The 15,388-nt window shown below is 32.4% G+C and overlaps 1 protein-coding gene across 1 annotated transcript in view; it reads left to right on the plus strand.

Annotated features, from left to right (window-relative positions):
• Window positions 1-15,388, plus strand: part of ash1 (histone-lysine N-methyltransferase ash1) — a 175,436-nt gene that overhangs the window by 94,450 nt on the left and 65,598 nt on the right. Inside the window, exon 7 of the mRNA XM_089101909.1 lies at window positions 9,319-9,536. Coding sequence (XP_088958035.1) covers window positions 9,319-9,536 — 218 coding nt within the window. The remainder of the gene's footprint in view (window positions 1-9,318; window positions 9,537-15,388) is intronic.

Below are 15,388 nucleotides of genomic sequence, written 5' to 3' on the forward strand. Positions count from 1 at the left end.
CTAGAAAATCGGGAGAGGGCTCATTTGAACAGAAAATAAAAGTTCTAGTGCTCTTTAAGGGACCTAAAACATTGGAGGGCAACTAGGCCCCCTCCCATGCATTTTTTTTCTCAAAATAGTCTTCAAAATTTTGAGATAACCATTTTGTTCAGCATAGTTGAAAAGCCGAATAAACATACCTTTGGTGATACCATAACCCCTCCCATCCCCTGGGGAAAGGTCTTTAAGTTATAAAACTTGCTTATTGTTTACGTATAGTATTTGTTATTAGGAAGTATGCGTACATTTTTCAGGTATGGCGGGGGAGAATTTTTCATATGGAGGGAAGTTTCCAGGGAGTGAATCTATCAGGGGAAATTTTACACTGGGGGAATTTGCCAGAATTCCAATACGAAATTCTTCTTATGTCTTGCTTTCTCTTTGCTGACTCAATTTTACGCGTGGAAATGTTAAGGGTAATTGTTGGTGTTAATTTTCACCAGAATTGAATTGTCTAAAGACTATACCTTGGGGAAAAGGGATTTTTCGTGGAGATGAAACCACATTTTCTGGCATTATTTAAAAACGATCAAAAAATAAACAAGAAAAATAGTCCTTCATATGAGGACTGTGGGCAGTCAAGTCATCCTCAAAGACATAGTTATCAGATCTTTCGACTATGCTAAACAAAATGGCTATATCAAAATTTTGATCAGGTGACTTTGGAGAAAACAGGGGTTTGGGAGGAAGGATAGCTGCCCTTCGATATTTTTGGCTCTTAAAAATGGCACTAGAACTTTTAATTTGCTGGTCAATTGAGCCCTTTCTCAATCTTCTATGATCAGTCGCTTGATATAATCACCCCTGGGGAAAACAAACAAATAAACACAAAAGTTCACAGTTCTATGTATAGGAGGTTGAAACCTCTACATTAGGGTTCTCGGATGCGATGAATATGATGGCGTGATTTTCATTAAGATCACTTGATGTTTGGGGGGCGTTTCTCCCCTTGTTCAAAATTTGGGCAAATTTCCTCAGGCTTGTAACTTTTGATGGGTAACATTATTTTTGTTTTATTTATGTTAATCAGAAATGGAATAAGTCATAGGCTTGTCTCATATAACACAAATTACATACTGTGAGCATCACTTATAAACAACGAAAATAAATATAAAAAACGACAAAAAAAAATATGAAATCCATCTCTTGATGGATTTCATATATTTTGAATTAAGCATAAAAATTCCATTATTTTGAAGTATGTATTTTTATTAAGGCTCCGTTTTTTAGAGTTTCGGTTACTATTGAGCCGCATCGCTCCTTACTTATTGTTTATTACCGTTTGGAATGGGGTGATTCCTCAGCTGTATTTTGGTACCGTCAATCTAATTTCTCCTTTTACCCAAATTATAGCAGTACCATTTGAATGACGTTATTCCTGGTATATACGTCACGTCAACTATGGCGTCATTTTTGCTTTGTAATAAAGCAATTCTACGGGTTTTAGTAATAAGTTAAAAAGGATATCTCTTATGCATATAATGGATATAATTCGTATTTCAAGCGTTGGCTTTTGGATTTGCATGTGTTGAAGGATCAGTCTGGTGGTATATTAAAAAGTATAGAGCATCCAAAATGGATAAAGGTTTAGCAGAAGATAAAAACGAGCTTAACTCTCATCCTAGGAAAGAAATCAATGAACCATATACTGTGAAGGAGTTGGTTGGAACAGCTGAAGATCCTACTGTTAATGCTTCAGCTTTAAAGGAGGAGCCTCAAGTGGATAGCGGTAATCTGAAAACCGTTGATACTAAAACGAGGAGATTGGAGCTGCTGAAGACACTACTGTTAATGCTTCATCCTTGAAGGAGGAGCCTCAAGTGGATAGCGGTAATCTGAAAACCGTTGATAAACCGTTGATACTAAAACGAGGAGATTGGAGCTGCTGAAGACACTACTGTTAATGCTTCATCCTTGAAGGAGTCAGTTGAAATTATTGATACTGAAGTTGACAATGGTAAAAAGATGGATCAAAAGAAGATGAGAAAAGAAAAAGAAATGGTTAGTAAGGAGGAGTCGCAGAAAGAGAAATTGGAAGGAGAAAGAAATTGAAAAGAATAGACTGAAAAAGAAATTGAAAAGAATAAAAAACGGGCATTACAAACGTCCCTTCAATCATCCTTGGTATAGACCGGATTTATTTCTATTCGATGGTCTGTGTGAGATAATTACTTTTTATTTATATATACACGAAAAAAGGCAAAGAAAGTAAAACAGGTATTCCTTGTGTCTCTGCAATTATCCTTGGTATAGACTGGATTTATATCTGTTCGATGGTCTGATTCTATTGGCTTTTTTTAGTGGCCTTTTTGTTCTATTTTTTGGGAATGAAAAATAATTGCCATATTTTCTATTATATTTTGTAAAAAAAAACTTAATTAATTTTTTAGAATTTGAAAAAAATGTTGGAAAAATCTTGTTTCAGTGAGATTTTGGATTATGCCGTGTCTAAAGGAGAAGTGATGACGAAAAACTAGTGTGTCTGAACTCAGTAAGTCATCAGACAAAGGGGTGCAAAACCCTTGCATATAAGAAAAAGTCTCACAAAAAAAATCCAACTGAAAGGAAAAACGATACACCAGTCTAACAAGTACTTCATCTCAGGATCGTAGTTTGTAATATGCAACATTAAATTTATTGATTGTTATACACCAGTCCATACACTATACACCATAAACCGTACACCATAAACCGTACACCAGCCCAACAAGTGCTTCATCTCAGGCTTGTTTTTTGTAATATGCAACATTAAATTTATTGCTTGTTATATAATGTGGAATCAAAATAAAAGCCATTTTTTTTATAGTTCCGGTTTCTATTGAACCGAGTCTCTCCTCGCTTGAAAGTAGTTACCACGAAATGTCTAAACGAGAGTGAGGTAGAAAAAAGAGCCCCCCCACTTTTCTTCGTATACGGTATAATTTCCGTTTCTTTCAAGTTTTGATCCAACTCTACATGCTTTTAACAAGTTTTCTTTATACTATTGCTTTTTTTTTGTCTTATTGTACAATCCAAATTTGTAAACCCTCTAAAACTTTGCATACACACCCAGAATTTTCATCTGGATTGCAAAATTCTCCCAGGATTGGGGAATTGGTAGGTTTTGGTATATATTGGTAGGTGGTAAAAAAATACCACTGAGAAGTGGTATTTTTTGGAGGTTTTTGTTTTTAAACGTATCAAATTTTCTTATGTTTTTATGGGGGATGGGATTTGAATTCGTTGACTCCACCCTGGATACGGCTTACACAACTACGAATTATAGTGGAAAACAAAAATGTTGTAATTGAGCCTTTTATGGAATATGCACTTACTTGGGATTTGATATTAAAAGGGGGGTGACTTCAAAAGAGAAGCTTCTCTTGAAGTCAGGTTCAAAAGAGAAGCTGACTTCAAAAGGAAACTTCAAAAGAGAAGCTGACTTCAGGAAGGCCTGGGGAAGAGACAACACTCTCACAAATCTCTAGCTTTCCCACATAATAAATCTGTTTGTACATGTTTTTCGTAGCCATACCCCCCCCCCATCCCTGAGGAAAACATTGCTAATGTTATCCTTCTCATCTTTCCCTTGTCATCAGTTTGATTTCCTTCAAATTTTAAACGTTGGTTTAAAACCTTCAGCTTGGTTTCCTTCTATTTTCATATAGCATTGAAAACCTCTGAAAATTATTCATAAAATTATTATAAAAATCGTAAATTCAAATTCCAAAACAAGTAGAAATTAAATTTAATAATTAAGCTTATATGCTTACTAAAGGCACTAGATATGGCAGTTGCTTTTCAAATAAATCCTTAAACAGGTCTCTCTATGTTGTTCCAATGCTCTTCTGAGGCTGAAGAAAAAAGAAGAAAAAATAACGAAGAAAAAGAAGACACGTCAGGGATAACCTGACAAAAAATTGATTTCCCTTGTTCTTTAAGGATAGGGGGAGGGGTTGAGTCTAGGGGCGTAATTTGCTATCGGGAGGGGGCAACTGCCTCTCCCAGACCCCAGTTTGCCCCTCCCCACTCAGATGAAATTTCATTCCTCCAAAAATCGTGTCAAAACTAAGATAAGCCTGCATAATTTAAGCATCAACAGAAGCGAATCAGTTTTCTTTAGTTTATTTTTACTTTTATAGTACTATAAAGCATCTTTATAGTTCTATATAGTGCCTTTATGCCTTTATTGCGTTTATTTTTCAGTTTTTACAATCATTTTCACTTAATTCAAAAATTGGCTCCAACTTTGCCCCCTCCCCCCCATGATTTTGATGAAATTACGCCACTGATTTAGTCATCCCCGAATGAGGTTCTTGATATTGGCGATTCCAATGGCGGAATTTTCATTTTGATCCGAGACGATTTTTGAGGGTTTTCAGGCCATTTTTTAAAATTCCCATATTTTGCAATAAACTTTTACCGTTAAAAGTAATCAAAAATAGTTACACCTATGAGTTACCATTTTTTAATGTATTTTAAAGTGTTAATTTTGGTGTTAATTATTATGAAAAAATGTATATACTCTCTCCGTTCTTTTTTTATATAGAAATATTCAATAATTATTTATATTTCATCATTCAAAAAATGCTTCTTTAGTCGATTTTAAAATAAACCAATGTGCTCAGCCCGGGAATGCCATTAGGAATTATATTCGAGATTTCTGGAGCTAAATAACGGATTGTAAAGGGGGCATGTGTGGTATTTTGATACAACTACGGTATTCCTAGTATCATATGAGAGAAAGGCATTTTACGAGGGAAGTGGCTAAAAGCTGAAGGACTATGTTTTCCTGAGGAATTATTTAAGGATATTTATGGTAGTTGTTTAGCAGGACTGTATATCAAACAATTGCCTATGAAAGAAAGGAATTATCTTTTCAATTGAGTCTTTGTGGTTAAAGGACTATAGGCCAAAAATTGTAGGTCAAAAACCAAAAAAGGTAGGCCAAAAATTGCAGGTTAAAAACCAAAAAGGTGGGCCAAAAATTGTTGGTCAAAAAGCAAAAAAGGTCGGCTAAAAATTGTAGTTCAAAAACCAAAAAAGGCCAAAAAAAAGGCAGGCCAAAAACTGTAGGTCAAAAACCAAAAAAGTTAGGCCAAAAATTGTAGGTCAAAAAGCAAAAAAAGGTTGGCCAAAAATTGTAGTTCAAAAACCAGAAAAGGTATTCACAAAAATTGTAGGTCAAAAACCAAAAAAAGTAGGCCAAAAATTGTAGGTCAAAAACCAAAATAGGTAGGCCAAAAACTGGGCCAAAAAGACAGGCCAAAAACTGGGCCACAAAAGGAAGGCCAATGATTGTAGGTCAAAAATCAAAAAAGGTAGGCCAAAAATTATTGGTCAAAAACCAAAAAAGGCAAAAAAAAAGCCAGGCCAAAAACTGTAGGTCAAAAACCTAGAAAGGTAGGCCAAAACCTGGGTCTTTTAGAAATCAAAATTGGGCCAAACGAGAAACAGAACATCCTCTTAGAAAAAAAATTAAAACTTTCGCATGCTGACCAATGGTAAGCGTTGTGCAGGTACCAATCTCCTTATTTTATGCCTTCGGCTGGACAGGGTTGGGCCCATATCATCCTACGCTTCCCATGTTCTCCCCCCAGACTTCTCCAGGTATCCATTTAGAGTTGGGTCAACTCTGGCTGATCGTACAGGGTCACACCACTGACCCCCGTTCCAAACCAAATAACCAGCGACACCCTGACCTCAGAATCGGGGGTAGCGCTAACCACTCGGTTAGGACGACTCATCCTCGATTGCCTACTTTACTTTACTTAGGTCTCCTGCCGGGTGCTGTTCGGCGTAGAGAGTGACGTCTACGTGACTTCGGTCCATTGCGAGCATTTGTGCTTCGCTCGGTCTGATGTTTGTCATCGCCTGAAACTCGGATAGGCTGTCGGACTATCGCTTCTTTGGTCAGCCGCGGGGTGGCTTCCAATCGGCTTCCGTAGGGTCAAAGGTGAGCAGGTGTAGCTCACCTGCTTGGTGAGCTACAGTAGCTTCTCAATACTCATGAAATCAAACCACCTTAGACCTTCGATCCTTCTCAGACTCTTCGTCTGGAATACATCGATGGCCTTTAGCCCAATCCTCGATTGGGTTGAAAAATATTTAGAGTAAGCAGGAAAGTTACGGGAGGGAGCCCACTACGAGGATTTAGTAGAAGGAGCCGGTGTGGGTGTTTTGAAGTTCAAGTAGCTTAATTAAGTAGGAATTTGGAAAATGTATAGAATGTTTAGAAAATGTTCAGAATTGTAAGCAAAATGTTTGAATCTTTGAATAGATTTGGGCGGAGGAGGTACCTTTGGAGCTTTGCTGCCTGCAGGTGGGCTGTTAGAAATAGTAGTAGTTGTTGTTCTGAAGGCTGCATCCATTTATTAAGTGCTAATTGACAATACATTAGTAATCGAGGTATTCTTTTTAGAGTTCTACCTGCCTTTGCTAATCAAATCTTTTCTTCACAAAGCTGCTGGAATACTAATAATGAAAGAGAAAATACTGATGCAAAATTCTTCTCGCGCAGTTAGTAAAGGACGAACCACGGCCTACATTAAATTAAATAACTTTAATTGATTAAATTAAATTAGTTAAATCGATTAAATTAAAATTAATAACAAAGAATTTAAAAACAGGTTAAAAAAAATACTGAAAAGTGATAAAAAACTGGTTGCTACTGCATTTAATTAATATAAACTTAATGGAATTATATTTTTATACACTTTATGTATTTTTCTATATTTATATTTTATATAATTATATATTTTTTATATTTTTATATATTAAAAATAATATTTTATAAAATATAGTTTTATATTAATATTTATATTTTATTTTATATGTTTTTATACTTTATATTTTATGTATTTTTAGGTTTAATTGGCATCTAGAGGGAGGAGGGGATTTAGTCTTTGCGCAAGAGATGAACTCCTCCTTTGTCCGGGAGGGATACTTATAAAAAATGTGATTTAGTATAAATTGATTTGTTAGGAGGTGTGATCTCACCGTCCTGGTATTTGTTTCAAACAGTTCGTGGGAACGAACTGTAAGTAAGGAGCGACCCGGCTCAATGGTAACCGAAATTCTAAAAAACGGAATTTTGATACCAATAGACACATAAAAAGAATCAGATTTTAATGCTGATTTCAAATATATAAGTGTCATCAAGTTTTGTCTTACCCATCAAAAATTACGCACCTGAGAAAATGTGGCTGATTTTAGAAAAAAAGGGGGAAAGAAGCTATAGAATCTTAATGAAAATCACACCATCATATTTAGTGTATAAGAGAACCCTACTGTAGAAGTTTCAAGCACCTATCTACAAAAATGTGGAATTTTGTATCTTTTGCCAGAAGAAAGATCACAGATGCGTGTTTATTTTATTTTATTTTATTTTATTTTTTTCCAGGGGTGATCGTATCGACTCAGTGCTCCTAGAATATCGTGGGAGGGCTCATTGGAACGGAAATTAAAAGTTCTAGTGCCCTTTTAAGTGACCAAAAAATGGAGGGCAACTAGGCCCCCTCCCACGCTCATTTTTTTCCTAAAGTCACCCTATCAAAATTTTGAGATAGCCATTTTGTTCAGCATGGTCGAAAATATATAAGTATGTCTTTTAGGATGACTTAATCCCCCGAAGTCCCCGGGAGGAGGGCTGAAAGTTATGACCTTTACCCATTGTTAACATATAGTATTGGTTATTGGGAAGTATACAGACGTTTTCAGGGGAGATTGTTTCTGGTATGTGGGGGGTGGGTCGGGAGTTATATGGGAGGATCTTTCCATGAAGGAAGTTTTCATGGGGGAAGGGACATTGCTATGAAGGGCGCGCCGGATTTCCATCATTATTAAAGAAAAAGATCAGAAATTAAATAAAAAAACAAGTTTATCAACTGAAAGTAAGGAGCAACATCAAAACTTAAAACGAACAGAAAATATTACGTATATGATTGGGTTCACCCCCTAGTCAATACATCGCTCTTTAAACCAAAGATGTTTTAGTACTTTCATTAGAGCTATTTATTCTAATTAACGGCCTTTTTGATTAAGGGGTCATTTTTAAATAATTGGAACGAAATTCAAATTTTAGCTTAAAGAGCAATGTATTGACTAGGGGGCGAACCCCCTAATATACGTATTAAAAATCTATGAATATAGAAGTTTGTTAATGTAAGTTAATTCGTAAGTTACGTGTATTTATTACTAATAAAAACGTTTGTAAATAAAATTAAACAAGTTTCGAGAAAGCCATTTAACCAAATAAAACTAAAGTTAATATGCAAATTTTGTTTTAATTATTCATGTACGGCGAGGCAAAATCAAAACCTGTATTAATTCAAAATGTTTAAAAATTAAATAAAAAAAACATTTTTTTTTTAACTGAAAGTAAAGAACGATGTTAAAACTTAAAACGAACAGAAATTATTCCGTATATGAAAGGGGCTGTCCCCTCCTCAACACCTCGATCTTTACGCTAAATTTTGACTTTCTCACGCCTCTTTTTTAAGACAATAAAAAACTTTAGCGTAAAGAGCGAGGCGTTGAGGAGGGGACAGCCCCTTTCATATACGGAATAATTTCTTTTAGTTTTAAGTTTTAACGTCGTTCCTTACTTTCAGTTAAAAAAACTTGTTTTTTTAGTTAATTATATGCAAGCTCAATATTGGTGTGGTTATTCCTTAGATAGTCCCTTCTTGGAGAGAATTTCTCTCTATTATTTCTATTTTTTGGGAGGAGGGGGATTGTAGAATCCAAGTAAAAGAAAGTCACTCCCCTTTGTAGTAGAATTAGCACTATCTTTAATAAACAAAAATTAACATTGTACAGAAAAAATAAAAAAGGGATAAAGAGAGGGAAAAAGCCTTAAATTGTTTTTGTGTGATTGTCTGAATCACTAATATGATCTAATTCTAACTGATATGTAGCCTACTGAGGATAGACTGCATCAGTCTATCCTCAAGAATGATCTGTTGACTCCCCTTTGTAGTAAAATTAGCACTATTTTTAATAAACAAAAATTAACATTATACTGAAAAAAATAAAATAAGGGATAAAGAGAGGGAAAGAGCCTTCAATTGTTTTTGTGTTATTGTCTGAATCACTAATATGAACTGATTCTAACGGGAACGGATGAAAGTAACCCCACATAAACAGAAGATTAAATCTATTAAAAAAAAAAAAAAATAAATAAAAAAAATAAGTGGGTTATATAAAACAAGTTTAAAACTGGATATTTAGTGATCATCTCCAGCAGATGACCATCAAATACAGAATACATCATCTGAAACTGCTTTATCTCTTTTTAAGATCTAGAAGGCGATTGTCCGAATCTCCCTCTAAACTCGTATCTAGTGACGCAACTGACCATTCAAGCGGCTTGCTTCCTCTTCCATTACATTCCACTAGATGGCTCTGCTCAAGAAAATTGGATTATCACTTATCATATGAATGTTGGTCGATGAAAAGGGAAGGAACTCTACCCAGGAAACCCGTATCATCGTGGTCTTATAAGAAGATAAGGAATAGTATGTTTTTTCCTTTTCCTTGTTTCATTGTGCCTTATTTTTTCATTTATTTCCTATAGTTTCTTATTATCTTTGGAGACATTGAGGAAGACTTGCCCTCTGGACCCATCTTAGTTCTGTTCGTAAATAATTTCTTATTGACGCCACTGCCTTTCCTTTTACAGGATTAAGCAAATGAAAATATAGACAATCGGATGTAATGTTTTAAAAAAGACTGTGGACAAAAAAAAAACACAGTTTCCGAGAAAAAAATAGAAATAAAAAAAATATCCATGGAGGTATTACATAAATATGTTTTTTAAATAAATATATTGAAGTAGGCACTTCAATTGCTATAGGGTAGGGAGTAGACCCCTCCCCCAGACCTTTATTCTCTCTACTGACCATCATTTCCATCTCTGCTTACCCTGATATTTGGAAGTCGTTTTATTAACTCAAACCAAACCAAATTAGGTTCTTACGTCTTAGCCCTACCACACTCAAGAAGTGAATTCAGCTTAATCATAATGAAATATACCAAAATATGATCGAAATATAATACTTTAGTTCCACAGTTATCGAAACTATAACAGAGAATTTTGGAAAGCAGGCCGCCTAGTACATTAAATACCTAAACTGTAACCCTAACCACCCAACTATATATTAAACCATAACTATATATTAAATATTTTATTAAAATATACTAGTATCGTAGTTTTTCTCATTGAGTCAAAGCTAATTATAACCAATTGCAGACAGTCAAACCGGTTTTCCTCAGATAAAACGAGCGGACTTCTTGAGTGTTGTTTGTCTAACACGTAAGTACTTTAAAATTATGAAACAGAAAATAAAATGCAACACTGAAAAAATGACAGAAAAAAAAATAACGAACTTAAGCAAGAAAGAAGCCATTCGCTGTATACGCTTGGTTTTGACGAAGGATTAGAGTTACTTTAAAGAATGATTCTTTAAATCATTTAATCAAGTGTAGATTTAAATACTAAATAAATAAATAATGATTAAATAAATAAATAAATAATTCTTTAAATTTATTTAATCAAGTGTAGATTTAAATATTAAATAAATAAATAATGATTAAATAAATACATAAATAATGATTAAATAAATAAATAAATAATTCTTTAAATTTATTTAATCAAGTGTAGATTTAAATATTAAATAAATAAATAATGATTAAATAAATACATAAATAATGATTAAATAAATAAATAAATAATTCTTTAAATTTATTTAATCAAGTGTAGATTTAAATATTAAATAAATAAATAATGATTAAATAAATACATAAATAATGATTAAATAAATAAATAAATAATTCTTTAAATTTATTTAATCAAGTGTAGATTTAAATATTAAATAAATAAATAATGATTAAATAAATAAATAAATAATTCTTTAAATTTATTTAATCAAGTGTAGCAGCATTTGTATGATGTATCTCTATGCTTTCTGATCATATGATCAATATCTTTGTTTTCTTTGTTGATTAGTCATTTTATTTTCGCTTCGTTTTAGGTTTCATTTCTTCTCTGTTGTATATATATATATATATATATATATATATATATATATATATATATATATATATATATATATTTTTATATATATATATATTTTTATATATATATATATATATATATATATATATATATATATATATATATATATATATATATATATATATATATATATATATATATATATATATATATATATATATATATATATATATATATATATATATATATATATATATATATATATATATATATATATATATATATATTATATTATATATATATATATATATATATATATATATATATATATATATATATATATATATATATATATATATATATATATATATATATATATATATATATATATATATATATAGAATAATACAGGAAGCTCTTGTAAAAGAATACTAGAACAAAATCCATTTAAGATAAATCTCTTACTGAGATTACAGCGTCACACCAGTAACCCCCCTTTCTTAACAAAAAAGCAGTGACACCAGGACTCGAACCCCTGTCCTCTCGGACAAAGGATTTCATGTCTAGCGTGCTTACCATTGTCTTCCGTATAACTTTCCAATTTTTGGGATTTTTTTCGATCAGTACCTCTGATAGTTTAGCGCTGCACCGAGTTTGCAGTATAGTGGAACACAGTTTTGATTCAAATAATACCCATCAAAAACATTGATTATGTCTTAGCCTAAAATTAAGCGCATAATATTAAAATTTCATTGGATTAAAAATTAGAAACCAAAAATACCATTTTCTATAAGAAAAAATAACTAAATTTTTTTTTTTAATCTTGAACGAGGTGCAAAAAAACGTGGTGGTGGTTGTCCTCTGCCTTCCCCTCCCTCAATTGACGCCACTGGAAGAAGAAAAAAGAAATTATCTAAAGAAAGTTCATCTCATTCGCTGTGACATTGTCATTTCTCAAACAAGTTGAACGCAGGCAATTTCTCAAACCGTTTAATTTTTTTTTTGTTTCCCAGTGAATAACAGGTTTTATGTGTTTCCCAGTGAATTCCCACGTAACAGCAAAAGTTTCCCTTTTGCTGTTACGTAAACACTTCTTTTTTCGATCTCTTGTATTTGGTGACCACTGAACTTAGTAAATGTTTCTACTGTTATCATATGCTTTTTTTTCCTGTTTCGACGAAATTGTATTTCTGTTCTTGTTATAATTATTTTTTAAGAAAAGAACAAAATATAAGGACTTTTTGTGATAAAACATTAATTTGAGGATTTTTCTTACGATATCAAACCACCCATTGATAAAGATATCTATATACGTTTCTATAAACCTTCCTCGCACAGTGTTTGTGCTGGCTGTGTGCTATTGTGAGTTTTTAATAAAAGGGCAAACAATTGTAATTTTATGGATAAAAAAAAACAAAAAAGACAAAAATCTAAATGAAAAAAAAAAAACAACAAACGGGACTACGGCCAGTGGAGAGAAAAGAAAAGACAAATGCGAAACAACGCGGATATATATATATATATATATATATATATATATATATATATATATATATATATATATATATATATATATATATATATATATATATATATAAATATATAAATATATAAATATATATATATATATATATATATATATATATATATATATATATATATATATATATATATATATATATAAATATATATATATATATATATATATATATATATATATATATAGAATAATACAGGAAACTCTTGTAAAAGAATACTAAAACAAAATCCATTTAAGATAAATCTCTTACTGAGATTACAGCGTCACACCACTAACCCCCCTTTCTTAACAAAAAAGCAGTGACACCAGGACTCGAACCCCTGTCCTCTCGGACAAAGGATTTCATGTCTAGCGTGCTTACCATTGTCTTCCGTATAACTTTCCAATTTTTGTGATTTTTTTTCGATCAGTACCTCTGATAGTTTAGCGCTGCACCGAGTTTGCAGTATAGTGGAACACAGTTTTGATTCAAATAATACCCATCAAAAACATTGATTATGTCTAAGCCTAAAATTAAGCGCATAATATTAAAATTTCATTGGATTAAAAATTAGAAACCAAAAATACCATTTTCTATAAGAAAAAATAACTAATTTTTTTTTTTTTAATCTTGAACGAGGTGCAAAAAAACGTGGTGGTGGTTGCCCTCTGCCTTCCCCTCCCTCAATTGACGCCACTGGAATAAGAAAAAAGAAATTATCTAAAGAATGTTCATCTCATTCGCTGTGACATTGTCATTTCTCAAACAAGTTGAACGCAGGCAATTTCTCAAACCGTTTAATTTTTTTTTTTTATGTTTCCCAGTGAATAACATGTTGTCTGTGTTTCCCAGTGAATTCCCACGTAACAGCAAAAGTTTCCCTTTTGCTGTTACGTAAACACTTCTTTTTTCGATCTCTTGTATGTGGTGACCACTGAACTTAGTAAATGTTTCTACTGTTATCATATGCTTTTTTTTCCTGTTTCGACGAAATTGTATTTCTGTTCTTGTTATAATTATTTTTTAAGAAAAGAACAAAATATAAGGACTTTTTGTGATAAAACATTAATTTGAGGATTTTTCTTACGATATCAAACCACCCATTGATAAAGATATCTATATACGTTTCTATAAACCTTCCTCGCACAGTGTTTGTGCTGGCTGTGTGCTATTGTGAGTTTTTAATAAAAGGGCAAACAATAGTAATTTTATGGATAAAAAAAAACAACAAAGAGAAAAATCTCAATGAAAAAAAAAAACAACAACAAACGGGACTACGGCCAGTGGAGAGAAAAGAAAAGACAAATGCAAAAAAACACGAATATGTCGCCTGTATCACAAACAAGGCGTCTTCAGCACGAAAAACAGAAGAAGAACAAGATAAAAAAAACAAGTTAAAGCTATAAAACCAAAAAACACACACCAAAAAAAAAAAAACTCAACAAACAATACAAAAATAATAAAACAAAAAAAAAAACAATTGGCGCAAACTGATCCACTTAGGGAAAAGATGCTATTATGGATATGGAGTTACTTTAGTGACTGCCCATGCCAGAGCAACTGAGGCAAAATAAAATTTGTTTTTGTTTTCAACAATTTGTTAAAATATTGTTACAATTAGAAATTTTGTATTACAAATTTTTATTGTTACAAATATTAAAAAATATTTAACAATTTTGTTAAAATAAATTTTTTTTTCAACAATTTGTTGAAAGGTTTATTGAACACCGAAATTCAATAGAAAAAAAACCCTACAATTAAGCAAGCCTCCAGAAACTTTTGTTTCAGCTTTAGCAGAACATATTTGGTTTCAACCAGATCATTTTGTAAAATTTGATAAGGCCTTAGCTATTTCAAATGATAAGGGGTATACACAGTGGGCGAGAGAAGCCATTGAAATTAAGAAATATATGTTTGCTAACTTTTCGATAAATAGAGATACAGGTAGTTTAAATATTGACCCAATTTATGATAATCTTCTAAAGAGTGAATCAACAGTCAATAAGGGAATTAAGATTATAAATAATCCCCAGGGGACTATTTTACCTGCTAGACAAAAACAAATTGCTTCAATAATAGCCAATAAAATGATTATTTCGCAACAGAATAGTTCATGTAATTTCCATTTTTTTTATTTTGCCTCAGTTGCTCTGGCATGGGCGTAGGCAGCATATTGTGTAGGGGAGGGGGCAGTCGATAGTGTGATGGAGTTTTATCAACTGCTTTTTCCAAACCATCTGCTTTTTCAGCCATATCTAATGTAAATTTGAAGTTCTAGGGGGGGGCAGCTGCCCTCCTGCCCCCCCCTCCCTACGTCCATGTGCTCAGGTGTTCTCACTAAAGTAACTCCATAACAGCATCTTTTCCCTATGTGGATCAGTTTGCACCAATTGTATATTTTATGTTTTGGGGGTGGTTTTATTTGTTTTTAAGCTTACAATTGTTTTTTTTTATCTTGTTTTTTTTCTTTTTTTCGTGCTGAATACGCCCTGTTTGTGATACTGGTGACATATTCGCGTTTTTTTGCATTTGTATTTTCTTTTCTCTCCACTGGCCGCAGTCTCGTTTGTTTTTTTTTTTTAATTTAGATTTTTCTTTTTGTTGGTTTATTTTGTCTTGGCTGGCCAGTTCGGCTTAAGATCTTTCATTTATGGATAAAATACAAATTTGGGATTTCTTTACGGTGTCAGACCACCTATTGACAAAGATACCTACATACGTCACTAAAAACATTCCTCGCCCGGTGGTTTTGCTGGTTGTGTGATATTGGGAGTTTTCAGGAAAAGGGCAAAGCATTAAGAATTTTTTTAGGATAATACATAAATTTGTGGAT

This window comes from Artemia sp. Qi Xiang Cuo, chromosome 15, assembly GCF_049724085.1.
Source record: "Artemia sp. Qi Xiang Cuo chromosome 15, ASM4972408v1, whole genome shotgun sequence".
NCBI classification, from domain to species: domain Eukaryota; kingdom Metazoa; phylum Arthropoda; class Branchiopoda; order Anostraca; family Artemiidae; genus Artemia; species Artemia sp. Qi Xiang Cuo.